Source organism: Pan paniscus, chromosome 11 (assembly GCF_029289425.2).
Source record: "Pan paniscus chromosome 11, NHGRI_mPanPan1-v2.0_pri, whole genome shotgun sequence".
Taxonomy (NCBI): Eukaryota; Metazoa; Chordata; class Mammalia; order Primates; family Hominidae; genus Pan; species Pan paniscus.
The window spans coordinates 68,576,348-68,604,179 of record NC_073260.2 but is presented as its reverse complement, the minus strand read 5'-3'; the positions used below and the strand labels follow the sequence as shown (position 1 = coordinate 68,604,179).

The following is a 27,832-nucleotide window of genomic DNA, read 5'->3' as shown; positions in this document are numbered from 1 at the left end:
TAGTATCTGATTCCAACTGTGTGACATTCTGGAGAAAGCAAAACTATGGAGACCGTCAAAGGACCAGTGGTTGCCAGGAGTTAGGGGAGAGAGGCATGACTGGGTAGAGCACAGAGGATTTTAGGGCAGTGGAACTACTCTGTATACTACTACAGTGGTGGATACAGGTCATCATGCATTCTTCAAATTCATGGAATGGACGACACCAAAGGTTAACTCCAGCCAGAAGTGCTGGGCTCTTACCCCTGCCCCATTCATAGCACTGGGCCTCAGTTTCCTTTCCTGCAAATTGAGGGGGTAGCATGATCTGACCTACCCAATTAGACAGTTCAGCAAACGTCTGGTTCTTTTGACAAATACAGGCAGCGTCTGGAAATTAGGGGCCATAGACTCCTCCTCCAAACCTCACCATCAAGATGCTCCAATGAAAGCAGGTCTTGGGCAATTCTGCCAGCCAGCCATGCTCATTGGCAAGGCTGCACAAAACAGTTTGTAAGCTTGGGGAAGTCCTAGCTGTCCTCAGATTCTCAGACACGTAGCTTGCTTGAAAGGTTGGGGTTCTGAAGGAGCAGCTTGAATCTCAGTCCATCCTGTGACAATCTCACAAAGTGGGGACCAGATTCTGATGCCTCATTGGGACAGAGGCAACAATGACTATGCAGTGCTCCTAGCTGGCCACATATTGTGAACATTATTTACTTCACCAGTGAAAACTTATTTCAAACATCCCTTATGCTAATTAATCAACCCTCTGGTATAATTTTGATAACCACATTTGAAATGCTTTGTTAAAACCATTGGACTATGGATTCCTAAGGAACTCCAAAGGCGAAACAGCTGCCCTCGCTATATATGTTCAGTTAACCTATGAGCATGTGTATCATTATTAATGCTTAAGTATTTAAAAGTATATTACTACCCAGATGAACTAGGAAGGAGATAAATCACATGACTTCTGAGTTCCCTCCCATGCTAAATATATGTAAACTATTGTTATATATATATATGTTTCTGTGGGTTTTTTTTACTTTAATACTCCTTAAAGTCAGGGAAGGAAGGCAGAAATAGGTTTTCAGATTTCGCCATTTCTGAAGTTGCAGGGACAATTCCGTGAAGCTAAGACAGGCCCCCCCTTGCTCCTGGTGTCCATCTAACTGATGCTCTCAGGCTTTATGCCTCCTTTCCTCTTCCAGTTGTCGCTGGCAATTTCTCATTCCTCGGGATGGCTGAGGCCATCTCTGTGACTGTCCCCCCAAAGCTAGAAGCCAGACACTGTTCACACTTGTGGTGCCCACCTGTCTTCCTTGAGCCTTTCAGGTACACAGGGAGGCCTGCGGTGGCAGGTGGAGGTGAGCAATAGGGTTCAGAAGGGAAGGTGGAGAGGGATGCAGCTGGGAAAAAAAAAAAAAGATTCCAGAGCAGTGAGAAAGGCGCAGCCAGGCCTGAGTGAGGGAAGGAAAGGCCAGTCCCTTCTCTTGCCTGGCTACAGGAGTGGGACAAAGTGGTTGGCTAACTGCTGTGGGGCCTCACTTGGAGAAACCAGTTTGGGGGTACACAAGGAGTTGTGAAGGAGAGAAGAAATTAGACTGGGCCGCATGGGCAGTCCACGGAATGTTGGAGAACTATGGTGAGGCCCTCAAACAGGGCAAGGGCTTACCCCGGGCAGTGGGCCAGACCCCACTGGACAGCTATGGTGCTGACAGGAGGACTCCTAGAGAAATGGAAAGATCATGAGCCTGAAGGGGAATTCAGTTTCTGGGAATGGGCGGATAAGAACGGAGAAAATGTCATTCTGAGATGTCACTGTAGATCTTCCCCAAACACAGCTGACCCCAGGCAAGGGGCCTGACCCCAGCCTGTTCACAGCCCTCCATCTCTCCCATTTCTAGGGCTGTTTCCACAGCCCCCTTCCCACCCCAGCTCAGCACCTCCACACAAGTGTCTTTCCCCTCCTTTCCTCCATCCCTTGTCCCCACCACAGTTCCCACTCTGGCATGGTTCGTTGGCTTGGACCCAGGAAATCTGTGGTCTGGAGAGGCAAGCTAGAAGTCTTAACAGCCCTTTCTCACAGAAGCATGAAATGGCAAACCAATTTCATGTTTGGGAGGTCGAGGAACAGAGCAGTTTCTGGAGTTGGACTGCCTGGGTGTGAATGGCAGCTCCACCCCTTAGCTGCGGAGGGACCGTGCGCAAATTACTGAACCTCATTTTCCACATCTGTCAAATAGGGACAATAACAGCTTCCACCGCCTATGCTGTCATGAGCACAAAATAGGAGTGTGTGCAAAGCTCTTAGCATAGTAGCTGGTGCACAGGCAGTGCCCAGCAAGAAGCAGTACTCCATTTCCTATGTAACCTCTTTACTCAACTCCTCACCTCCACTCATGTCTGGCCCAAACTATTCTCCATGCAGCATGGTGATCTTTTGAAAATATGCTCACATCCATCACTCTTCTGCTGAAACTCCTCAACAGTATCTCATTGCTAGCACAACAGGCAGCCTGTGCAGCTACTGCCCACCGCTGCCCTGACTCGGGGCTGTGGTCACAGTGGCCTCTGGTGTTCTTCGCCCCTCTCTCTCTACCTGTAACATTCTTCCCTGATCCACTAAGTCGTGACTCAGCTCAAGTGCCATTTCCTCGAAGAAGAAGCCCCTCTAACCACCTATTGCTCTTTTTCAGCAATAATCCCCAATCTGTAATTACTTTATTGATTTATTGTCCGTGATCCCATGAGAAGGCAGCTCCATGAAGCCATCCAGCCAAGTGCTTGCTGAATGAACGAAGGATACATGTTATCCACGGGCTTCAGGTGCTTTATAAATTAAACCGGTTCAGTGGCCTGCCCAGTAAGCCTGACCACCACAGCTCCAAGTTCCCAGCCCTCTGTATGGTAAGGCCTGGCCACCTAAGTGTAAACAAATATTACACATCAAGCCCAGTGGCCCAAAGTAAACATGTTTATTCTCAGTTCTGCCTTAGGGGTCTCTAGTTTTGCAAGCATGAGTAAATGGAATCAACAATAATCCTCTCCTTAAATGTCTGGCATTAAAATTTGTCACTTAAGAAGTTTCCTGTTTTGCCTAAAGAGAGTGTGATTTGAGGGTGACCTGAAACAAGGCTTGAGGCTTGTGGACACATAGGGTTAATCGCCTTATTTCCTGCCAAATCGCAGAGCAGTGAAAGGCCAAAGGCAACTATAAATAGCAGCCCAGCAGATCTGTCCTTCCAAGAGGGAAAGAACTTAGCAACAAAGAGAGACACGAGGGGTGAAGTGGGCAAAGAATCATTAGCCCAGTTTCTGCCCATGCCAGGGCATGTGACCCTTGGGAATGCTGTGAGGCCCAGCAGAGGAAGGAGAGGATCAAAGCTTTCATAACCTCCAACTCAGTGCATCCCAAACCCAGACGGGCCTGGACCGACCTGTGCATTTACTCCTGAATGCCCTCAGTCAGCAGACACAGGAGCCAACAGGTGGGAAAACGTGTCCTCCAGAGTGCTCCTTTTTTTGAGGTGGACCACAGCTTCCAGCCAAGAAATGGCAGAGAGGAGAGGGATCCTTCCCCTTGGAGTGGCCTTCTGTCTTCCAGGGTTCACAGGACAGTCTCTCGGATGACCCCAATGAGGCTGTGTGGCCGCTCAGCCTCCACTCGCCGGGGCCTCCTCTCGGCTCGGGGCCTCCCCGCTGGTGTGAAGGTGTGAAGGTCGCCGCAGCTCTGGAGGTGCAGCAGGCCAGGCTGTCTCCGCGAGGGCAGCATGTGGGCCCTGGATGTGCTGGGCTGCAATGGGGCCATTATCTTTGGGAAAAGAGAGGGGTGGGGAGAAGTTAAGTAAGCTTTACCAGATGTGGCCCTTTGACCTACCTCCTAGGTCCATCCACCTATCTTAATGTGTAATTGCTTTGAAAAAGAAAAAAAAAAGGCATTTTCCCAAAGTGGAACTCACTTGGAGTTCCAGAGCTTCTTTGTAAATCCTCCAAATGTTCTACCATGTCCGCTGTAGACCTGTAAACCACACTTAACTGGTTTGTCCGTTGCAATTTCTTGCTTTAACATTCTTCTCATTGCTTTTCTCTAATTTCTCTGAAGTCTAAGTCAGTGATCCTTGCTGGCATCTGAACATTACTACTGGGTCAGGGAGGGACGGGTATTGTCAGAAACATGAATTCTCAGCTGAATTGCCACAGAATTCCCATAGCAATGGGGACAGTTAGCCTGGACTCAGGCTCAGGAATCTGTATTTTTAACAAGAATCCAAGTAAGAACCACTGGTCTGGGATTGGGACCAGGTGATGGGTTTATAAAATGTCAACCAAGTATAGGCGCAGTGGCTCACACTTGTAATCCCAGCACTTTGGGAGGCTGAGGCAGGAGGATTACTTCAACCCAGGAGTTTGAGACCAGCCTGAGTAACATAGTGAGACTCCATCTCTACAAAAAAAAAAAAAAAATTAATTAGCTGGGCATGGTGGTTCATGCCTGTAGTCCCAGCTACTTGGGAGGCTGAGGCAGAAGGATTACTTGAGCCCAGGAGTTCTAGACCAGCCTGAACAACATCGCAAGACCTCATCTCTACTAAAAATAAGAAAACTTGGCTGGGCGTGGTGGTGTGTGCCTGTAGTCCCAGCTACCTGAGAGGCTGAGGCAGGAGGATCACCTGAGCCCAGGATTTCAAGGCTGCAGTGAGCTATATCTACACCACCGCACTTTAGCCTGGGTGACAGACGGAGACCTTGTTTCAAAAAAGAAACAGTCAACCCAAACCATCCAATGATGCTTCAAATGGATCTGATAATCCTTTAATAAACAATATAAAAATTAGGCCAATTTATTTGTAAAAAGTCTTTAAGAATGATTCTTTTTGCTAGATCTATTTTGCAATGTGTCACAAACATAATTTTGAATATATAATAATATCACTTACTCTGTAAAAATGGCAAAAATATGAAAAATTCCTCATCCAACTGGGATTGAAGAGGAGAGAACTGTCCGGTCAATTTTTTAAAAAATTGCACTGCCATGTTTCTTTGACCCATAATACTGTCAGCAGCTTCGGAAAAACTTGGGGCTTTATTGTTACCTAACATCACAGCACAATCATTTGGATGACTTTTTGTTTCATTTGTACCATTCTGAGCCTTTAAGGTCATTAAAAGATTATTCCTCCAAAGAAGGAAAATTAAACTTTATTAACAGTCTACTAATTACATTTGTCTTTAAGGTCTGTCCTTGTCTCCCGATTAAGAATAAAAGTTCAACATTCAAAGAAGTTGACTGTGCTACATAGTAAGTTAGGACAAGTGGTTTTGATATCAGTGAAAATCAAAATGGATCTAAAAACTCCAATATGCGAAGCCAGCTAGAGTCAGAAATAACTGGTCTCATTCTGCTGTCCTTACCTCCTTCTGGTGTTCTTACCTCCTTCTACCTGGGAAAAGGTATGGAATTGTGAAACCTCACCTCTAGGTTCCAGTCCTGGAAGGCCCAGGAGATGGCCCAAAACCTATCACAACAATCTCAGCACCTGAAGTTTTAACCTGCCTGGGGCACAAAGATCTAGCAAACATTTGTGATGATAGCATCTAGTGAACTGTATAGGTGCTTGTTCTTCTTCCCCAGAGCTATTTCTCAGGGAGCAAGACTTTGCAGAAGGTCCAGGCCCACTACCTGGTGAATACTCCAGCTCTTAGCTCATCAGAGCTTGGCAGCCTTCCAGAAGTGACTCCTGATTATTGGGCTATTGGGGCCGGACAGAGGGAAGGTGACAGACAATGACATCTGGAGTAGCTAAGGGACACCAGGATGTAAAATGTTTTCCCTACATAGGTTAGTAACTGGAGCCTGACCCGGAACCGTCAACTGATCACTCTTTCAGAGTGCAAACCCAAGAGGGTCTGTGGTTCATGTACCTCTTCATGCAAGCAATCAGATCATTCCTCCCCCCTGAATCCCCTGAGGGACTGGGAGAGAGTTTGGCTTCTGGCTTCTGTAAGAAGAGGCCAGCAGGTAGAAAGGGGGAACGGAAGGGACAGTGAGAGGGTATTTACTCAGTTTGAATTAAAAATTTACCTACATCCTGAAGTTGGTAATTACCCTGAGAAATTAGCCCACTTCAGTTGAGGAAGTATTTGTTAGCCATTTAATGCCCAAAGACACAGAGCCACATAACATCCATACGCCATTGTGGGGTGCTGTCTACAACATCCACCCCACTACCTGCAGCAATGAAGCCAACACCTAAAAGGGAATGGCTCTTAAAAGAGGTGGAGAGAAGGCTCTTACCAGAAGGAAACTCCATTCATTCAAAAATAAAGGTAGAGAGACTACCTAGTCCAACCATTTACTTTAAAGAGGAGAAACCTGAGACCCAACTGAATTATGTTCATGCCCAATTCTATCTTTTCCCCAAGTGGCTTCAGTTTCGGGGATTGCCTTGTACTTTTTAATCTACAAGAAGAAAAGGTGCTTATTCCCTTAGGACCTGTTGGCTTATTTATCTTGCCAAACATTTCATGGGAATGTGAACAGCCTCTTAGAATCTTGTTGATATTAAAATTCACCTATGTCATCATTTCCAAAGGGCTGAGAAAACATGCCCTATCAAAGGAAACCTTCAATTCAGGAAATCAAATGTTGAATGCACTCCACACTGTCCACATCCTCCGCTTTTATTCCTAGGATGCACTCTTTAATTTCCCCAGACATGCTTCCACATCCCAGAAAAACTGGGTTCTCGTCCCTTGAGCCAAGAATGATGTGGGAAAGTTACCACACTTGAAAGAAAGCTCCCCGGCTTCCTCTGTCTCCCTCCCCAGAACTCTCAACCCAATTTCCCTGAAGACTGTGACCATGAACTTACTCTGCCTTGGACAAGAAAGCGGAGAAGCCACTTTAGCTGCTATGAAAATGAGTCATCTGATTCATGCCTGAGATTAATAATAAAACTACCTGTTCTAGAAAACTGGCACTTGTGATGGCTTCCTCCATGTGCTCCTCATCAGATTTCAAAACAGATTTAATGTTTTCTACAAGTTCATGGATGTCTGGGGTCATGGTACAAGAGGACTGCTCCAGGAACCTCGCCACCAGCAGCTTGGTGTCCATGTAGGATTTGTAATCTATCAAAGACCGCGGTCTGCATCGCGAAGCTCTAGATCTCAAGCCTCTCCTCAGAGTCACTGCAGCCAGATCCAGTCTCCTTTCAGTCTGTGTTGCAGCTTCACAGCTGAGCACTGGGGCAGCTGTGGGCAGAAACAAACAACATGTACCCATTGGCCAACCCCTTTTGAACATATGCCTGTACCTGAAAGCACAGACCACAAAACTCAATATGGAAAGCATCTGACAAATGCTGATAGCCATGCACATCCTGCTTTTCATCTTGCAGAAGGAGGGAAAACAATTATAACACAAGGTTATTCCCTGAAGTCCAGTTCCAATAGGATATGGCCCGAAACATGTCATTGTGTCATGTATGACACCACCCCCAAGGTAAAGCCAGATGGTGGAGAGGAGAATCCAGAATGCAAACCATAATGAGGTTAAGTTTCATGGGGTATGACAAATAGATGGGGATGGATGGGCCAAGCAGGAAAAATGTGGCTGACCAATGAAAGGATGTTCCAAGGAGCGAGGATGAAGTAGTCAATTAAGAGACGAAGGGGCTGAAGAGAGACAAGACTTGTCAGATGAATGTAATACTCTGATCACTTTGACTATACCTTTGTCCCAAACGTCCTCAAGGACGTTGTACTGACTTGTGTTATTGATGCTCACACCATGGATATGAGGTAGATCTATAGCTATTACCAAAAGAGAAATTTAGGTGCAGAAAAAGTACACATCATTCTGGAAGTCAACAGAGAGCCTGGGAAATCCACTGCAGGCTCTAATTTCCATGGCTACCTATATCAGCAAGGGTGTAAAGACCAGCAGAATGCTTCTGCACTGTGAAGTGTGTGAAGCAAAACTCAGATCTGGTCATTATGTGTCCAGAAGTCAGCCAGCAGCCTTCAGCATACACAACCTGGCATCTTCAGTCTATGAAGGCCTGATAGGCAGCAATTTAGAAATTCAAAGAAGACAAGAAGCAGGGGGCGAGAGAGCAGGTGGAAGAAGGGGAGCACCCCTTTTCCTCTGGAGAAAGGCAGGTGTGGGGAGCTCTAAACCAGGATTCGAGACTGTCCTCTCAGGCAGCCATATGCACGTCACAGACAGCAAGAGTCTTCCAGAAGCACTCGCCAAAGACACTCATGTGTGAGGACAGAGTCAGGGTCTCCACTCTTCCGCTTGAAGGCAACCTGGCGCCTTCCACAATGGAGGGCTCCAGCAGCTGCTGTTCTTGCCCCCGCAGGTCTGCAGAATGAGAAGGGGTTCTGGAAAGATTTCCCTAAGCTGTGCAAACAGCTAAGTTCCCGTTGAGGCTGGAGTCCTCAACTTGCCAGGAAGGGTGTAGGAGACCCACAGTGAAGGCAGGTCTTGGGAATCAGAAGCCAGGCTGCCCGGCCACTGTGTTTCAGAGACACGCTCAGTACCAGGCGGCAGGACTTCTTCTCCACTTAGAAGCTGCTGTAGAGACAAGAGGAATGTTCTCTCTGGCTTGCACATGGTCAGTCCAGAGCTGTGGCAAATAACACACACTGTCAGAGAGGCAGAACCGAGACTGCAAGGGCTCAAGACAGGACCTTAGAGAGAGCAGGGTGGAGGATTATCGAAGTTTTATTTGCATAGGTGTTTTAGAACAGCAGAGGTCAACTCTGCTAGACTACTTCACAAGAAGAAGCTGGTGCTGGTGGAGTTACAGGAGATTTTAATTTTCTTCCTTTAGTTTCTTTATTTTTTATAATTTTCTACAATGAAGAGATATTTAGAGATGTTCAGGTATTCATATATTCAGAAAAAAGTCAATGTTATTATTTTAATTTTTAATTATTCAGGTAACATCTATACACAAACTCAACACAGAGAGGTGAAGTGTGTGGGTGCATGTACTTCATTCTATCCAAAGTTCTAAAAACAAGGTCAGATTTCAATAATTCAATCACCTACTCATACATAGTAAAAATATAACAAATTATAAAAGAGGGAGTATACAAAAATCCTTTTGACTTTTTTTAAGACAATGCATATTCCTATAGGATTGCAGCATCTAGAAATCAGAACTAGGTGTGCATAATTGTCTTCATGTAGTACCTAGCATAGTATCATGTACAACCAAATTCTTTTGATGACAATGACTTAAAAAGAAAACAAAAAAATCCTACCATCCTTAAAAGACATGGTAGATATATATTCCTAACATGGACATAGAATATTTTACTGTCCCAAGACCTCATAAGCTCCTTCAAATGACCACTTAAACTGCAGGGTCTTGAGCTGGCCAGAGCCACCTGCCTTCACCTGGCTCCTTTAGGCAAATAAGCACACAGCCCTGCGAAGAGCTTGGGGAATGACATCACCTCTCTCCTCAGAATGATGGAGCACAGGGTCACTCTTTGACCTGGTCCTCAAGGGTGGGAGGGCTCTCCGGCTTCTGATAGGACGCACCAGGGTTGAACTGGGAGTTGACGTGGATGCATTTTCTTCGGCAGGTATGTTAGGAATGTCCCCATCTGATTTAAAAGAAAAAAAAAAAAAAGAGGCAAAACATAAATTATCTCACCAGCTGCAGTCCTCAAAATGGGCAGGAAACACCTATGAGCCTAAACCTGCCAGGGCAAGGGTAATGCAGTTAATAACATTTACTCAGGCTGCTGGCCCAGCAAGTTTTTACATCACTGCACTACAGGAAAACTTGCCTTTCCAAACCACCCCTCCACACCTAAAACAAACAAACAGAAAAATTTAAATCCAAGAGCAAAATAAAGGAGCCATGCCAAAATGGCAGGGTTTTTTTTCCTAAAGGTGCTTAGAATCTTCTCCAGGGAACCATTCTGGGGCAGCACTGAAAAGTACCCTGACATCTCAGGATGATCCTGGTTCTGGGGAAGGTAATACCTGCACAGGTGAGGTGGCTGCTCTGTGGGCTGCAGAACTCCCGGAAGGCTAAATTAGAGAGAGTCAAGTGGCCACTAAACAAATCCGTAAAACCCCGCTGGAATTGGATAATTTATGCTCATGAAAATAAAATTGTAAGCCTGAGTTGTAATTCGGGAAACTGTTTTTAAAAATGGAAAAATTGGCTGGGTGCAGTGGCTCATGCCTGTAATCCCAGCACTTTGGGAGGCTGAGGCGGGTGGATCACCTGGGGTCAGGAGTTCGAGACCTGCCTGGCCAACATGGCAAAATCCCGTCTCCACTAAAAATCCAAAAACTAGCTGGGCATGGTGGCGGTGCCTGTAGTTCCAGTTACTCAGGAGGCTGGGGCAGGAGAATCACTTGCACCCAGGAGGTGGAGGTTGCAGTGAACTGAGATCGTCCCATTGCACTCCACCCTGAGCAAAAGGAGCAAAACTCTGTCTCAGAAAAAATAAATAAAAATAAAGTTAAAAAATAAAAAATGGAAAAATTATGAACATACTTAGGAGACAGAACACTGCTTCATAATTCTACTTAGGATGGAAGGTGAACAGAACACAAAGTATTACATTACAAATAGTACTGCTGAAAAATTACCTTCATCTAAAATTGCTAAGAGTTGATCCATTATTTATCACCATTGTGATTTTGTCCTAGTGGACAATCCTCTGGGCCACTTAAAACCTCCCCAAAGAGAGAAGGCCATAACAATGTTCCCTTAAAGTACAAGGATAAATGTAAACTGACTCTAGTACTTACTGCAGTACTGAAAACCAGAATTCACTAGCTGCTCGGGCAGCATGACCTGGGCCCTAGGTTATAAATGACACAGCACAATCTTACCACAAATCACCTTGCAATAGAGGAAACTTTTTTTCCCCTGACAAAAGTCTAGCTAATTTTAATAGGAGGAAGAAAATCATAGATCAGAAAACACAGGAATACCAATCAAACTCTGTAACCTATTTCATGGTTCCTGAGAATAGTCTGGTTCATAAAAAATTCCAAGGATATCTTTTTTCAGTTCACATATTTTCTCCCATTTATAAGCCCTAATAGTTAATGGTATTTTTGTATCTGGAGAAAAAGGTGTAGCTTGAACTATTTGCTCCAAGAATACCTGCCCTCTAACACAATACCAGACAGGATCATTATTTTATCATTTTTTTTTTCCGTTTGTAGAAATAGGGTCTCTCTCCATGTTGTCCAGGCTGGCCTCAAACTCCTGGCCTCATGTGATCCTCCCACCTCGGCCTCCCAAAGTGCTGGGATTACAGAGATAAGCCACCTTGCCCAGCCTATTTTATCATGTTTTAATCTACTGAATCATGTCACAATGTATCTATTACCTTGAGTCACTTGTGTGCAGCCCAGATCCAATGGGATCACAGCAGCTTCTGATCCTTCTGACATTTGGAATGAAGATCCCTGCATCACAGCAAAAAACAGGGTTATTTTGTTGATGTTTAACTCACCCCTCATTAGACCCAGTGAACTCCTTAAAAAGATGTGTGGGGCCCGGTCTCCCTGCTGTTCTCTGGGGGCAGGGGGTGGGGCGGTGCTGTCCTTCCCACTTGCAGTCAATGTACTTAGAGAGATTCAGGACAGACAGTACCTGCTCCTGGTCCATCTGGCTCACCACAGCTTCATATGGCGGCGGGGGATCCAGAGGACAGAACACTTCCACACCTTTGATTCGAGCTCCGTAGATGTGTGGCAGGGGAATAACATCAGGACCAACCATCCTAGGAAAAGCGACTTGGCGTCAGAAAGCACGTTCTACAGACTGGCCACGTGACTGCAGTGATGCCCGGATACTGGCTTTGCTCTAAACTGTGGGGAAAACCACTCACCTCTCCATACCATGGTCTCCTTGGCCAGGAGAGGGAGAATAATAGAAGCTGCTCTCCGATGAAGTGGCCAGAGTTCCTTAAGCAAATGACAGTGTATAAAATGCAACCCCATCATTGCTTTTAAACCCATCAGTCAAAAAGCAAACAATCCATAGAGACACAGAGCAGATTAGTGGCTGCCAGGGGATGGGGGAGAAGGGAATGGGGAGTGACTGTTTGATGGGTATGGGGTCTCTCTGAAGTACTGAAAATGCTTTGGAACTAGATAAAGATGATGGTTACGAAATAATGTGAATGCACTAAATGCTACTGAATCATATCCTTTGGTTAATTTCATTTTATATGAGTTTCACCTCAATTTAAAAAACAGCTAAGGACTCAGGAAAATTCAATTATGTCTTACATTCTACATGACTCTTGTTTTTGTCCTGTGGGTAAAGAACCGTCAACAGCAAAATTCAAAATAATAGCAAAATCCTCCACAAGATTTTTCACCAATGTTGACAGAAAATTCCACAAATCTCTGCCCAAGGTACCAGATGATCTAGATAATGATGAACCTAAGTTTTAAAATAATTTATAAAATACATATAAAAGCCAGAACACCTGCATTCTGCTATGGAGTATCAAAGAATGAAAGAAAAAAAAAGAGAACAAAAGTTTGTCTGTTCTTGAAATACAAAAAAAGGATTTTAAAAAGCTAAAAGAAATGGATGAGAAAACAGATTCTGGGGCTAGTTGCTTGCAAGCACTGCCTTTTGGGGAGCAGTGTTCTCTGAATTTATAGTTGTTTCATTTTATTCTTTGTGGCTATATACAAAATGTGATTGGTGGAAGAAAAAATTTGAAAAGGATATCATCTTCTTTCTTCCTAACAATAAAACTTCTGGAATTCTGGGACTGAGAAGAATGAGACTCTGCAACCTGAATGAAAAGATGAGAAAGCACTCCCTCGTTTTCCTCTATATTTGTCTGTTCATAAGCGAGGCTCTCATCCCTTGCTTGACCTGAAGGGGAAGGCAGAAGGTGATGAGCTAATGCCTGAAGTGGAGATGTTTGCAGGTTCAGCACGCAACACATCAAGCCTCCAGTTGGAAGCGAGGCACTAGCACAAAGGGTCCCTTCGTGGGGGAGGGGTCCTGGCAAAGTTATTATGAAAGAGAGATTCTCCCCCTTACAGCAGGACTTGCCAACGGGCTTCATTCCAACTCCCCCATTCCACTGAAACTGTTTAAGAACTATAAATGCTGAGTGACTCTGAGAAGCCAGACCCTTCCTGGATCTAAGAGTGAAGATTCTTTCCTGGCAAATGAACAGTGCAATTTGCTTTCATCAGTGAGACCTATGGACTTCTATCCTCTCCAGAGGGCCAGCCTTCCATCTTTAATGAGCATAGCCCCCATGAGCCACCTTCCTAGCACTTATAAACACTTGACTTTTTCTCTCCAACAAATGACACCTGTATTTCTTCGCTGCTGTGTCCCCTGCCTGGAAAGTTTCTATCCCCGTTGCCTGTTTGTTATGTGTCCAGAGAGAGGAGAGGGCTTGCTGAGGGCCAAGAGGTCAGAGTAACAGGCTCTGTTTTAGATCCTAAACTATTGTAGAATTTCTTCCCGAAGAACAACTGGGGAAAGAGGGGGCATACTTTATCCAAGTTGACCACAGAATAAACAGCTTCTATGGTAGTTTTGACAATGCCCATAAAAGCCTCACTTTGAAGGAAGATGCTGCTAGAGTTGACATAGAAGGAAAGTTCCTTTCCTATTAAGCAATTTCTTATTTTACCTCATTTGTGTTAACAAGGGTCTGTGGAGGGAAATGGATCTGCTACATACTGGCAGGTTGGTTTTTTGTTTTTGTTTTTAACTACTGTTTCTTTCCCCAGATCCCCATGGCTCTCAGTCCTGGCAAGGTAGGTAGAATCACCTTGGGAGGTTCTGAAACTCTGGATGGCCCAGGCCTCACTTTTAGAAATTCTGCTCTCATTGCCTATCGTGGGACCCAGGAATCTGCCCGTTGTCAGTGCTCCTAGGGGATTCTAATGCACCACCAAGATTGAGCACCACTGCAAAAGGAAATGGATAATGGTGATTGAAATTAAAGCCCTGTTCTACTGGGAAAGTTGATCAAATTTTTATTAAGAATGAGGGTCTTGCTTCTTTTCAGAAAGCTTCTTATGTCCATTATCTCATAACAATACTCCCTGCAGCCACATGACAACGAAGGTGAATGAGGAAACTGAGGCTCAGAAATGGTGAGAGACTCATCCTGGGTCACCCTCTGCAGAGACTCTAGAGCCTGGGCTCTTTCAAGTCCATCACCAAGTCCCCAGGAAGACTTCACTGGTGCAGGCTCAGGAGCACTGAAGATGGAAATTCAAAGCATGTTCTGCTTTCAGGCTACAAATAGGCCCTGAAGACTCACTCAGGGGGAATGCAGCAGCAGATACACCATTGACCAAAGAATCCTCCTCCTCCTGTACTGGAAAACTGTACCCTGTGACTGGGTACAGGGTTGCTGCCTGCGGAGGGGGAGAGAGGGAAGGGCCCTCCCCCAACCCTCTACAGCTGAGCACTGACTCAACCCCAAGCATCGCCCGGCTCCACTTGAGTTTGGGTTTGGAAATTCTTAGGAAAGGAAATGAGTGGGGTTTGGGGGGGCTCTGCTTTAAGAAATGCCCATGTCAACCACGTCAATGCCCAAGACCCCCTCAGTCTTCGGTTTTCTTTAATAGGCTACATCCCCAGAGTAAAAACCAGATCCACGTTCAAGAAATAGGTTGGAGACTCCTTGATCCCTGGCTCAAGCCAACTTCTGAGAACAGAGACACCCTGGAGTAGCGGAGGTGGGGTGGGGTGCACGGCCCCCTCCTGTATTACAAATCAGTTCACAAAGTAGCGAACCCATCTTTGGACAGAAACCTCAACTGCAATCAGACTTCTGTTTATGACAGTAACTCGAGAAGCCTTTTCTCAAGGAGATACCAACGCATGAAGTGGTTGTATTTATAGAAGTTAAACAAACCTCTTCTGAGAGGTCATAATACCTTACAGGAAATGGGGAGCCTCTGCTGTGTGAAAACTGGATAAAACTGGTCATAAAATAGTAACAATCATGAATATTCTTGCCTGCCTGCTTAAAAGAAAGAAAATTACCAACTGAGGTTAAACCATGAGTGTCTATAAAGTTGATTTATACTGTGAATCTAGAAAAGTTGGTCACATTGTGAAATATTTTTGATAGGAATGTATCTAAATGTGAATAAATTCAGCCCTTTTGAAAAGGAAAGTGGACTGCACTCTGATATTGGTAAAATTTCCAAAAATAAAGGTGTTTGCCCATTGTCAATATGATTATAGGGCTCTAGGCACGTATTTTAGACTGGGCAATGTCTTCTTTCTCACAAGACTGTTTTGCTTTAACTCCCTCCTTCGGCCTTCTTTCTAGAAAGTTTTGAAGGATAAAGCCCTTGATGAGAAGCTTGTCTGTTTTCTTCCAACCTGGATTTGGCCAGAGGCTGTCTCAGGACTCAGAGAGACAAATCCGAGGATGCACCTAGATCTTAAAGAGTGGAAGTATCTGCAGTGATGAGCATTATTATGGTGAAGCAGAGAAGAGAAAGGAAAGCGAGGAGACAGGAAGGTCGGGAGTGCTCAGAGCACACTGCTGGATGGCTCGGCTCCTAAACCCACATGAGTCACTTTCCCTTTCTGCCACTGCAGAAACTAAATCTGTCTGCTGCCTCCTCCTAGGTCAACAGAGTGCTCATCCGCAACCTCAGTGTCAAAGAATTCTTCTTATTGGAGAGGGTATTTCTCATCCCCACCATGAAATATCAGTCATTTTTACTGTCCTCCAATGTACCCTCTACAGACAGCCTGAGACGGCGCTAAGATTTTCGCAAATGTGTCCTCAGGTACAGAAAGAACATGTGTTTTGCTGCCATATCTCTTCAGCCTCTGTCATTCTTGGCTCATTTCCTGAAAGATTAAGGAAGCCATCCCAGCCCCTGAGGCTTTGAAATTCCAGTAGAGGCCACTCCCTGAACACCAGAGAGGCCAAGCTGTCCCACAGGCCTAGCCCAGGCCACCTGTCACCCAGCTGACATCCCCTCCAGCTTTGCAGTCATCTCTGCCCCTGCCTGGGCAAGTGAGCTGGGGAGGGTATAGACGTAGGGTTCAGGTATAACTGAGGGATGAGTCAGCAGCTAAGCCACTGAAAAGAACACTAACAGTGTCTGGGTGGCAGCCCCACTGGTGACCTATCTCAAAGTCACATACCATCACCCTGGACATTAGAAAATACTTCTCTAAAAACCTCAAGCTCAGCACCAAGTTAGTTTGATAAGTCTCTACATGTACTACAGGGATTAAAAAATAGAAATTTCTGGCCCTCTGAATATGAAGCTAAAGACACTAGTATTTCTGTGGAATTAAGAGATTCTCTTTCAGAAAGTTCAACAGATGTTTGCTTATCCTTTAAACTCAGCTTAAGTTCACTTCTTCCAGGAAGCCATCTCTGACTGCCTTGCCCCTCTGGGTTAGGTGTACCTTCTCTGTGCACCCAAAGTCCCTCTTTTGAATATTACTGTGATCCTTCCAACACACATTTTAATGACCTAGACTGTGAGCTCCTTAATGGTAGAGGAGGAAGCAGGTCTAGCTCATTTTGAATTCCAATAACCCAGCACAGAGGATTCCATGTTTGTTGAATGAATAAACGAATGAAGTCATTCTTTTTTTTTTTTTTTTTTTTTGAGACAAAGTCTCGCTCTCACCCAGGCTGGAGTGCAGTGGTGCGATCTCAGCTCACTGCAAGCTCCACCACCCAGGTTCATGCTATTCTCCTGCCTCAGCCTCCCAAGTAGCTGGGACTACAGGTGCCCACTACCATGCCCGGCTAATTTTTTTGTATTTTTAGTAGAGACGGGGGTTAGCCAGGATGGTCTTGATCTCCTGACCTCATGATCTGCCCGCCTCAGCCTCCCAAAGTGCTGGGATTACAGGTGTGAGCCACCACGCCGCGCCTAAATGAAGTCATTCTTTAAAAAACGGTTTGATTGTAGAAGTTGCTAACAATCAGACAGATGTATGCGGCATTTCACTGTACCAATAAAAATCCTTGATATTTAAGAAGGTCAAAATTTTAAGTTTGAAATTTGAAAAGGAAAATAAGTACGGTATCTATTTTTTCTAGACCAGGGAGAGACAATTAATAATTAATCTCTTTTTAATGGCTAGGAAGAATTTCATGATTGTTGAGACCTGCTGATGGTATTACAATGAAACATCGATTTGGCCTAACTGGGAGTGTTTCCAAGGCAACAGCGACTCTCAATCATGTCAAATTACAGCTGTTATCTCCCTGGGTGTCAGTTTCCCTTAGAAAGCTAATTGAAATTGAAAATGTCTATCTTCAGGCCAAAGTTTAACTTTTCTTTGGATTCATCTGTTTTATCAGACAAAAAGAGAAAGTAAGACAGAAAACAGAGAGAGAGAGAGACAGAGAGAATAGAAACCCCTGAAAAACAGCATAATTGTTTTTCATTTTTCTAAAGAAGGCTGGCAGAGGTGGACTCTCTAAAAGCCATACCACAGGGTTCACTAGCTGATTTTGTCACTCATTGGGCTAACGTTCCTCAAGTCAGGAAAAATTTTTCTTTTTCTTTTTCAAAGAAAAGTGAGATTTCATGTGGTGAGTTCTGGAGACACTTCAGTCTTCAGAACCCACAGCATCCCACTCAGACTGCAGGGGAACTCAGGAACGATACCTGCGGTTCATCCGGGGTGTGCACGAGTAAAATGTGGCAAAATAGGAAGGGGGAGGCACAGGCGGCACAAAATCATCAGGGTCGGGGATGCGTCCATGATCCTCCACTTCTTCAGCAGAAATCTGGGATTCATCCTGATTAAACAGCAGCTCAGTTAGTCAACAGCCTTCATTACAAAGGCACGGGGAGAGAGGCAGTGGATGACACGAAGGGGTCCATGGGCTGGTTCAGCGGAAACATGGCCATGATGCCCTTGCATAGACTTACGATGCAGGATCTCCTGGTTGCGAATATCTGGAGGTAGCGGAGGGCAGCGGCCACCAAGCAGACGGTGGTGGTCAGGGCATTCAAGGCACACAGGGCAAAGAGGACTTTCTGGGGCAAGGAAACAATGGCACCACTAAGTACTTCAACAAACATCACCAGAATACAATGTAGAAAATCTTTAAAATAATAATAACACTGCCTCCATAAGACAATTCTCAGGAGAGGATGCATGTAAAGGACTTAGATGGTGTTTGGCTCGTGGAAAGTGCCCAAATAAATGCTGGCTATTATTATGACCCTCATGCAATACTGTGTACTTCTTAATTCCAAAAACTTATCTTAGAAGCTTTCTGTCACAGAACAACGTGGTATGATAGTATTTCTTTTTGCAAGCATCAGAATACTGTCGAGAAACATTCCTTCCAGGAGAGCAGTGAGCTTCTCTTCTGAGGCTGATTTCCCCAGGGATAGCAATTCCCAGCCTCCTCCTTCCCACAGCCTCCCACCAGCACAGCACACTGCTTAATTTGTGGCCACTAATTCTATTTCAAGAGCAATTGGCTGTGCTGCCCCATGCACACGACGAGGACACTGCAGGAGCTGGCCCAGCCAGAGTGTAAATAGGACTTCTCTCCACTAAACACACATCTCAAAATAGCAAAGGCCATTCCAAACGCTTCTGTTGGTACAGTCCTGGCTCCTTGAGTGGGGCTTTCCCCAAGCTAAGTCCTGGCTCAGAAAGTTTGGGGGTGACTCAGCTACCAAAAATGCAGAAGCCATGGAAAGCAGGCCATTTCCACATCCCACACAACTCAGAGCTGGTAGCTTGGAACAGTTCTCTCTTTCCTTGGAGATTCTTCCTCCCCACCAAAATGAAACCCAAAACAAATATCTAAAGAAAACCGGCAGAAGTGGACTCTCTAAAAGCCATACCTCAGGGTTCACCAGTTGATTTTGTCACTCACTGAGCTAATGTTCCTTAAGTCAGGGCACAATTTTTATCCAATTCCCTGATGAAGGCTAATTTTGTATTTCTCTTCAACTGGGATCATCTGTTTGTTTAATACCTTTGGCTTATTATAGTTGTTGCTTATTAAACAAGAGCTAAGGTGCTTCAATTCCCCCATATTTTCTGGCCAATCTCTCTCCTTAGTCTACGTGTTGCAGACTGGTAGTACTCAGTGGCCCATATGACCCATGTAAGCAAAAAAATGAGCATCAGAACAATGACACACGAGTGTGCGACTTAAAGGTTTTGCTAAAAGCTACACCGTATACGTGTGTGTAGGTATACATATGTACGTATGCATATGTTTATATGTGGAAATATGTGTGTATGTGTATACATATACATATATATAGTCAGGCTCCTTTCCATTTTTTACTATCTTACAGTTCTTCAACACAAAGAAAGCTGTCCATACATAATTTAACACACACAATAATCTGTGGTTCTTTCTGCATTCAATTCTGTCTCTGGGGTCACTCACATGAGCTTTCAGCAGCTTAACTGTTTGAGGGAGGTAATAGAACAGGAATATTTCAAGTAAGTTTGCCTTCTTTGGGGGCTCCGTGGTGTATTTACCGTGCGGGTGGAAATCTGTTTGAGGTACCTTAAGTAGAAGGTGAACAGCACTACAGGGCTGAACCGGAAAGAGTTTCAAGGCATTTTCTTTGTCTGTGCACTTGGCTGGTTGAAATTCTTCACAACAGAAGCAAATCTTGCCTTCACCTAAGTCCACCTTAACGGAGGAAAGGTAAAAAAAATACTTTAATTATTAAGAAAAAATACCCTGGCTCTACCATGGAGCACCAATCCTGTAGAATGAGATGATGGCAGGGTTCTGCGTCAGGCAATGCCTCTATCAGTCAGGATGGGCTAGGGTATAGCATGGTAACAACCAAAACCTAAATTTCAGTGGCTTTCACAAAACAAAGGGAATTTTAATATTCCTCCTTTCTCCTTTAAAGTCTCCAGCTGAGAACCTCCTGTTTTCATACTAACCCTGTTTAGTACTAACAAACAAGCAGCTAAATGAGATGAAGTATCAGCCTCCATTCTGCTCGTGTACATGAGTCCCACTCTTCCCCAAAAGGAACCAAACTCACTTTTTTTTTCCCAACACAATGCACTCTGATTTTCATTTTTTGCACTTGGTGCAAGCCTCAAGATCTTAACCTGAAAGCTCTATCTCTCTCAGACAATACTAGGCATCATCTTACAAAATATTCCCTTCCCAAACAAGTCCATTATTGATACAAAGCGTTTAGTTAAGTGGGAAACCAGGCCTACGTGGGCTGCACACATCATATAACATAGATGTCCAGCTCTTCAGAAACTTCAGCTACCTGGAACCTCTGGAGTGAGCCAGTCTGGATGGCAAAATTTTCCAGATGGGTGAAATTCAGTCCCTTTAAACAACCCTATTTGAAAGTTTACTCATTATACAAATGATCACGAATACCAATTAATTTTCCCACTGGATACAAAGAAGCCCTCAGACTCTGCGCAAAATGATTCCAGGCAACTGTGCACTGTGCGTTCCTTCTCCCCTATTCCTGATCCTTGCAGAATCTAATACCTTCACCTCCATTCTTAATCCCATCTCTGCCCAATATTTCTAAAAACTTATTCTCACTTCTCATCAGTCACTTTAGCCTATCCACAAACAAATTTGTAGAAGTCTCCCTGATCCTAAATAATGAACATCCACCCTGCATTCTTGGTGCTACTGCCTGAAGAGGTCAGATCTTTGTCTTACCCCTGTCACCTTTCAATAGCAGCATTCTTAACCCTACCTGTACATTTGAATTTTCTGGAAAGCTTTTTAAAAAATGATGATGCCATCTTAAGCACTCAGGGAACTACAAATTAGAGTGACAGCAAGCTCTTACTTTGGCTTCATCAGACTGGCACAACTTTAAAAAGAGAGAAACTCTCTTTGCTGGTGGAGACGTGGAGAGCCACTGGTAGAAATTCACCAGTCACTGGTGAATTTAAGCCCTTTAATGAAGGAACTGACTATCCATTTTAAATTAAAAATACTCACTTCCCCAACCACTTTGGAAAACTCTTTAGCACCACATCATCCAGCAGCTCCGTGCCTAGGTATTCACTCAAGAGAAATGAAAACTGCCTCCCCAAAACAATAATGCTCACAGCAGCTTTGTTCATAATACCCCCAAACTGGAAACAACCTAACTGTCCATCAATAAGAGAACAAAAAATCAAAAAAATTCTGGTATTTTTATAAAATGAAATAGTGTCCTGAAAAAAGGAACAAACAACAGATACAATATAAAAATATGGATGAATTTCAAGAACATTACACTGGGCAAAATAAGTCAGACACAAAAACTTTCAAACCATGTGACTCCATCTATATGAAGTTCAAGGACATGCAAAACTAACCCATGGTGAAAGAAATAGGAACAGTGGTTGCCTATGAGAGAGTAGAGACTGCCTGAAAAGAGACACTAAAGAACTTTTTAGGGTGACAGAAATATTGTTTGGAGTACAACAAACAATATTTTGTTTGGAGTATAGAAATTGTTTGGAGTATAACATGAGTGTATACATTTGTCAAAATGAATGTATACATTGGTCAAAACTTATAATGAACTGCACACTTAAGATTTGTGTTTTTCACTGTAACTTCTACCCTAATTTAAAAGCGATGGATAGAACAATAAAATGGTTGAATTTGTAATAATAAATGAGATAAGCAGGAGAAAAGATACTGCTGAGAACAATTCCTTGTCCTGGGAACCTACTCCGCTTAGGACTAAAATCTCCCTGAGGATATACGGAATGATATTAATGGCAGCACTGTGTCTATTGGTCAAAACCCAAGCCACAACAGGCAATAACAAAATAAGGAACTAACTTGGTAAAAGAAATTAAGGGTGTTAGTCTGTATTTAATCTATCTCTAAGTGATACATCTTTAAGTGATAAAAACAGGATGCAGGGAACTACATACAATATACCCCATTTAAAAAAAAATCATGAACGACCCCACTCCATACATATTTATGTAAGATTACATGACCATGAAAACATTATGAAATATAATTCCCCAGCCTGTTACTAAGGATTTGGGGTGACAGGTATGGGCAGAGTGGGAAAGAGAAGAGAAGAGCAACCCCTTGCCCAAAAAGGTTTCATTTGTCAGTAATTTCCCCAAAGGAAAACAACACTTACAACATGATCCTGTTGATTATGTCTGTTTTTGTGCATAAAGAGATGCTTAACACATGGCCAAATTGTTATCCAGGGATAGTGGGAATTCAAATGATATTTAAGTTCTGCCTTATACTTTTCATGGCTTGCCCAAACTTTTATAATTATAACATCAGAAATAATCACAGTGTTGGTTTTGTGGTATATATATTCTGATACACAGAATATATAAAGAACTTCTATAACTCAATAACAAAAAAAAAATAACTCAATTTTAAAATGTGCAAAAGACTTGTATAGACATTCTTCCTTTAATGAAGACATACAAATAGCCAGCAGGCATATGAAGAGACTATCAACATCACTAATCATAAGGAAAATGCAAATCAAAACCAAATGAGGTATCACCTTATACCCATTAGAATGGCCACTTTAAAAAAAAAAGCAGAAAATAACAAGTGTCAGTGAAGATGTGCAGAAATTGGAACCCGTGTGCACTGTTGATGGAAATATTAAATGGTGCAGTTGCTATGAAAAACCATACAAAGTTTCCTCAAAAAATTTAAAATAGAATTACCAAATGATCACTTCTTGTTATATATCCAAAAGAATTAAAACCAGGATCTCAGAGACATGTTTGCATGCCCATGTTCGTTGCAATGTTATTCACAATAACCAAGAGTGGGGGCCAACCTAAATATCCATCACAGATAAATGGATAAACAAAAGGTATCATGTACATACAATGGAATATTATATAGTCTTAAAAAGGAAGGGAATTCTAACACATGCTACAACATGATGAACCTTGAGGAGATGATGCTAAGTGAAATAATCCAGTCACAAAAAGACAAACAGCATATTATCCTACTTGTATGAGGTACCTAGGATACTCAAATTCATAGAAACGGAATACGAAATGGTGATTGCCAGGGGCTGGAGGATGGGGAGCTGTTGCTGTTCAATATGCATAGACTTTCAGTTTTACAAAATGAAAAGAGTTCTAGAGATTGGTTGTCAACAATGTGAATATACTTACCTCTACTGAACTGTAGACTTAAAAATGGTTAAGATGGTAAATTTCATGCTATGTGTATTTTACCACAATAAAATTTTTTTTCTTTTAAGTTCAGAGATGGTACAAGTCCACAACCTCTTACTCACAATGCTGAAATCCAAAAAGCTCTGAAAACCAGAAGTCATGATAACAGCCTGCTGTCCCAGACTCCACTGGCATGCTACATAATAAATAGTATATGCAAAATATTTAATCTTCTAAAACTGGAAAAACTCCAAATGCTGACACACACCTGGCCTCCAAAGGTTTCAGATAAAAGACTGTTGACCTGTATTCTGGCAATATCCATTTTATTTCTCTTTAGATGAGGACAGTCAGAGACTGATTGATTGTGGACATCTGATCCATCCATTCACTAACTAATGATGCATTATATCACTATGGTTCCAGTGTTTTGCTGGCTGGTCCCTGCTTTGGAAAAAGTAATCGACAACTTGGGTGAAATAATCAGCAGGCAGCTCTTTGTTTTGTTTTCCCACTTCCCTTTACCCATTTCAGGTTTCACTTCAGGACAGTTGCCTGATGCTGAATGTTGCAAGTCTCGCCAGGAACACCTGACAAGCCAGGGTCTGCCTAGATGCACAGTGATGTTTTAGGACTGCTTACCAGATCACACCTGGGCACGCTGGACACAAACTGGGCCCCTTGGCAGCCTAGGATAAATCCAGCTAGATTTAAGAGGACACAAACCACAGAGAGCAGCACAAAGAGGTTTACCTGAAATGGCAAGAGAATGGACAGTTAGTAAAAGATAACAGCTAAATTCAGACAGAGTTTTACCTGATTTTAAAAACTCATATTCCCTTCCAAGAGAACGTTTTTTTAAAAAAAGATCAGAACCGTGTTTTCAATGTACAAACTTTTTTCACATTTTAGACTTCTTAAAATTGTGCTGAGGGATGCCACCGACTCTTAAGTCTTCTCAATAACCTCAAGTCCTTATTTTTTTCTCTTTGAAAATAATTCTTACTCCCTTATCTTCCACCCACACATTACACTAAGCCCTAGCTATTTCATCCTTGAGCCACTCTTATTTTTTTTCCTTTAGTTTTGTGGGATCAGCAGCAAATAAACAAATACAGAACTCTGGAATATAAGTGAAACACAGGGACATCAAGGAGCTCAGAGCCTTTACTATCCAGAAATCACAGTATGTAAATGGACATAAAAATGGGTCTTTTTTTCAGTTCTGAACACTTTAGGTACTAAAGAATATGCACACAAAGATTTTCCATGTGCTTTTCTCTAAAGTTAATTATTACAAATATTACTCCAAATAATTAAAAAATTGATAGTAGTCAACTGAGAAGCCAGTATTTACTTAGTACAAGTTAGAGATTATGCAGGCTTTTCAACTTGAGAGCCATGATTATTAAGAAAATCAAAATCTTATTGCAAATATAAAAGCAAATATAAAAGATTAGAGGCAATAATTATCAGCGTTAGAACAAAGCGTCAATTCAAGTAGCTGATATGTCAGAGTTGGCTGGTAAATAAGTTCACATATGAACTCTAAGGGAGAAACCCTGTTCTTTAACTATTGTTATTCCAAGTCAAGCTTGAAAGCATTTCCCGAGACCCATTTTATGAGTCAATGTTTAATATCACATGATGCCACTTTACCTAGGGGGAATTCCTTCTTCTCTCCAAGAGAAGTTTGGCTTCTTTCCTTTTATTGTTAATTTGGATGCAGCCTGTCATCAGATCTTGGGGAAAATACTAATGGAAGCTGCTGTTGTTACTGTTTCCCAGGCTGGATTCCCCAGTGTCTATTGGACTTGACTTGGGCAGCATATAGAATATGTCCCCTCTTGCACTGTATCATTTATGATTATGCCACAGCTTCTTGGAAAAGGAGAATACATAATTGGCAAAGGACAGGACTTGATCTTCCCACATGGGCTTCTATTACACATTAGCAGTTTCTACTCAAAGAGATCTAATATATCTGTAATCCTTAAACCCAATAACACAATCACTGTTACTATGGAAAAGTCTCGAGTTTTCCCTTGGAAATTTTCTTTTACGATAATATACAATGCCTTGAAAAAAACGTGTGGTTATAATGCCCATCAGTACGCCAATAAAAATTAACATTATCAACTATAAAATGGGTGAGGGCCCATTACTCCTAACACTGAACTCAAAATCTCTTCACTAAAATCTTAAAGCCAGCCCACTGAAGGACACAGTTAGGAAAATCAATAGTAGGCAAGCTACAGACTGGTAGAAAATATTTTCACGCATATATTGAACAAACAACAACTTGTGTCCAGAATATACAAGTAACTCCTCAAATCAATAATAAAGAGACAAGCAGCCCAATTAAAAATTGGGGCAAAAGACTTAAATAGACATTTCATACAGACACATAAAAAATATAAGAATAGCCAATAAGCACATGTAAAGGTCTTCAAATAATTAGTTGTCACAAGTGCAAAGTAAAAACCACAATGAGATACCACTTCACACCAACTAGAATGGTTAAAATGTAAAAGACTGACAAAACCAAGTGTTGGTGAGGATGAGGAACACTTGGACTCTCAGACACTGCTTGTGCAAGTATAAGGTGGCACAACCACTTTAGAAAACTGTTTGTCATATGATAAAAAAAAAAAAGCTCATCATCTCTCGTCATTAGAGAAATGCAAATCAAAAACACAATGAGATACCATCTCATGCCAGTTAGAATGGCAATCATTAAAAAGTCACGAAACAACAAATGCTGGAGAGGATGTAGAGAAATAGGAACACTTTTACACTGTTGGTGGGAGTGTAAATTAGTTTAATCATTGTGGAAGACAGTGTGGTGATTCCTCAAGGATCTAGAACCAGAAATTCCATTTGACCCAGCAATCCCATTACTGGGTATATACCCAAAGGATTATAAATCATTCTACTATAAAGACACACACACACACGTATGTTTATTGCAGCACTATTCACAATACCAAAGACTTGGAACCAACCCAAATGCCTATCAATGACAGACTGGATAAAGAAAATGTGGCACATATACATGATGGAATACTATGCAGCCACAAAAAGAATGAGTTCATGTCCTTTGCAGGGACATGGATAAAGCTGGAAACCATCATTCTCAGCAAACTAACACAGGAATAGAAAACCAAACACCGCATGTTCTCACTCATAAGTGGGAGGTGAACAATGAGAACACATGGACACAGGGAGGAAAACTTCACACACCAGGGCCTGCCGAGGGTGGGGGCCTGGGGAGGGATAGCATTAGGAGAAATACTAATGTAGTTGAGAGTTGATGGGTGCAGCAAACCACCATGGCATGTGTATACCTATGTAACGAACCTGCACGTTCTGCACATGTATCCCAGAACTTAAACTATAATTTAAAAAAAAGAAAATTGTTTGTCAGTTTCTTAAAAATTAAATATAAATCTCCCATGCAGAAGAATTGCAAATAATTTATGAAGCCACTGCCAAATTCTACCAAACTTATAAAGAAGAACTAATACCAGTTCTCCTCAAGCTATTCCAAAAAATTGAAGGAGAGGGAATTCTCCCTAACACATTTACAAAGCTAGTATTACCCTAATACCAACACCAAACAAGGACACAACAAAAAAAAAAATATCCAATCTCCCTGATGAACATAGACACAAAAATCCTCAATAAAATGCTAGCAAACTGAATCTAACAGCACATCAAAAAGATATACATCACGATCAAGTGGAATTTGTCCATTCATGCAAGGATAGTTCAACATGCCCAAATCAATAAATGTGATACATCACATTATGAGAATGAAGGACAAAAAGCACATGATCATCAAATTTAACATCCCTTCAACAGACTAGGCATAGAAGAAACATACCTCAACATAATAAGGACCATAAATGAAAAACCCACAGCTAACTCCACACTGAATGAGGAAAAGCTGAAAGCCTTTCCTCTAAGAACTGGAACAAGACAAGGATGCCCACTTTTACTACTTCTATTCAACACAGTACTAGAAGTCCTATCCAGAGCAATCGGGAAAGAGAAAGAAATAAAAGGCATCCAAATTAGTGAAGAGGAAGTCAAATTGTTCCTCTTTGCAGATGACATAATCTTACAGCTAGAAAAATCTAAAGACTCCCCCAAAAGACTCTTAAATCTGATAAATACATTCAGTAAAGTCTCAGGATACAAAATCAACGTTTAGAAAATCAGTAGCATTTATATACATCAACAACAAATGAATTGAGAAAGAAATCAAGAAGGCAATCCCATTTACAATAGCTACAAATATACATATATGTACGTGTATATATATGTGTGTGTGTGTATGTATATATGTATATATGTGTATATATATATTTATATATGTGTGTATATATATATTTATATATGTATATATATATACACACACATATATATATTTATATATGTGTGTATATATATATTTATATATATGTATATATATATATATACACACACATATATATATATAAAACACCCAGGAATAAATTTAACCAAGGAGGTAAAAGACCTCTAGAAAGAAAACTAAAAACACTGATGAAAGATATGAAAGAAGACAAAAATAAATAATAATACATCCCATGTTCATGGATTGGAAAAATTAATATTATCAAAATGAGCATATTCCCCAGAGCAATCTAAAGATTCACTGCAATCACTATCAAAATATC

General features: G+C 42.3%; 1 protein-coding gene across 1 annotated transcript in view; it reads right to left on the bottom strand.

The window, feature by feature from the left end:
- Positions 1-2,941: 2,941 nt before the first annotated feature.
- Positions 2,942-27,832, bottom strand: part of ENTREP1 (endosomal transmembrane epsin interactor 1) — a 70,451-nt gene continuing 45,560 nt past the window's right edge. Inside the window, exons 3-11 of the mRNA XM_034967609.3 lie at positions 23,772-23,882; positions 19,519-19,647; positions 17,906-18,013; positions 17,639-17,772; positions 11,631-11,760; positions 11,365-11,443; positions 9,457-9,609; positions 6,947-7,239; positions 2,942-3,796 (exon numbers count right to left, since the gene is read on the bottom strand). Of these exons, the coding sequence (XP_034823500.1) occupies positions 3,593-3,796; positions 6,947-7,239; positions 9,457-9,609; positions 11,365-11,443; positions 11,631-11,760; positions 17,639-17,772; positions 17,906-18,013; positions 19,519-19,647; positions 23,772-23,882 (1,341 nt within the window). The 3' untranslated portion in view covers positions 2,942-3,592. The remainder of the gene's footprint in view (positions 3,797-6,946; positions 7,240-9,456; positions 9,610-11,364; positions 11,444-11,630; positions 11,761-17,638; positions 17,773-17,905; positions 18,014-19,518; positions 19,648-23,771; positions 23,883-27,832) is intronic.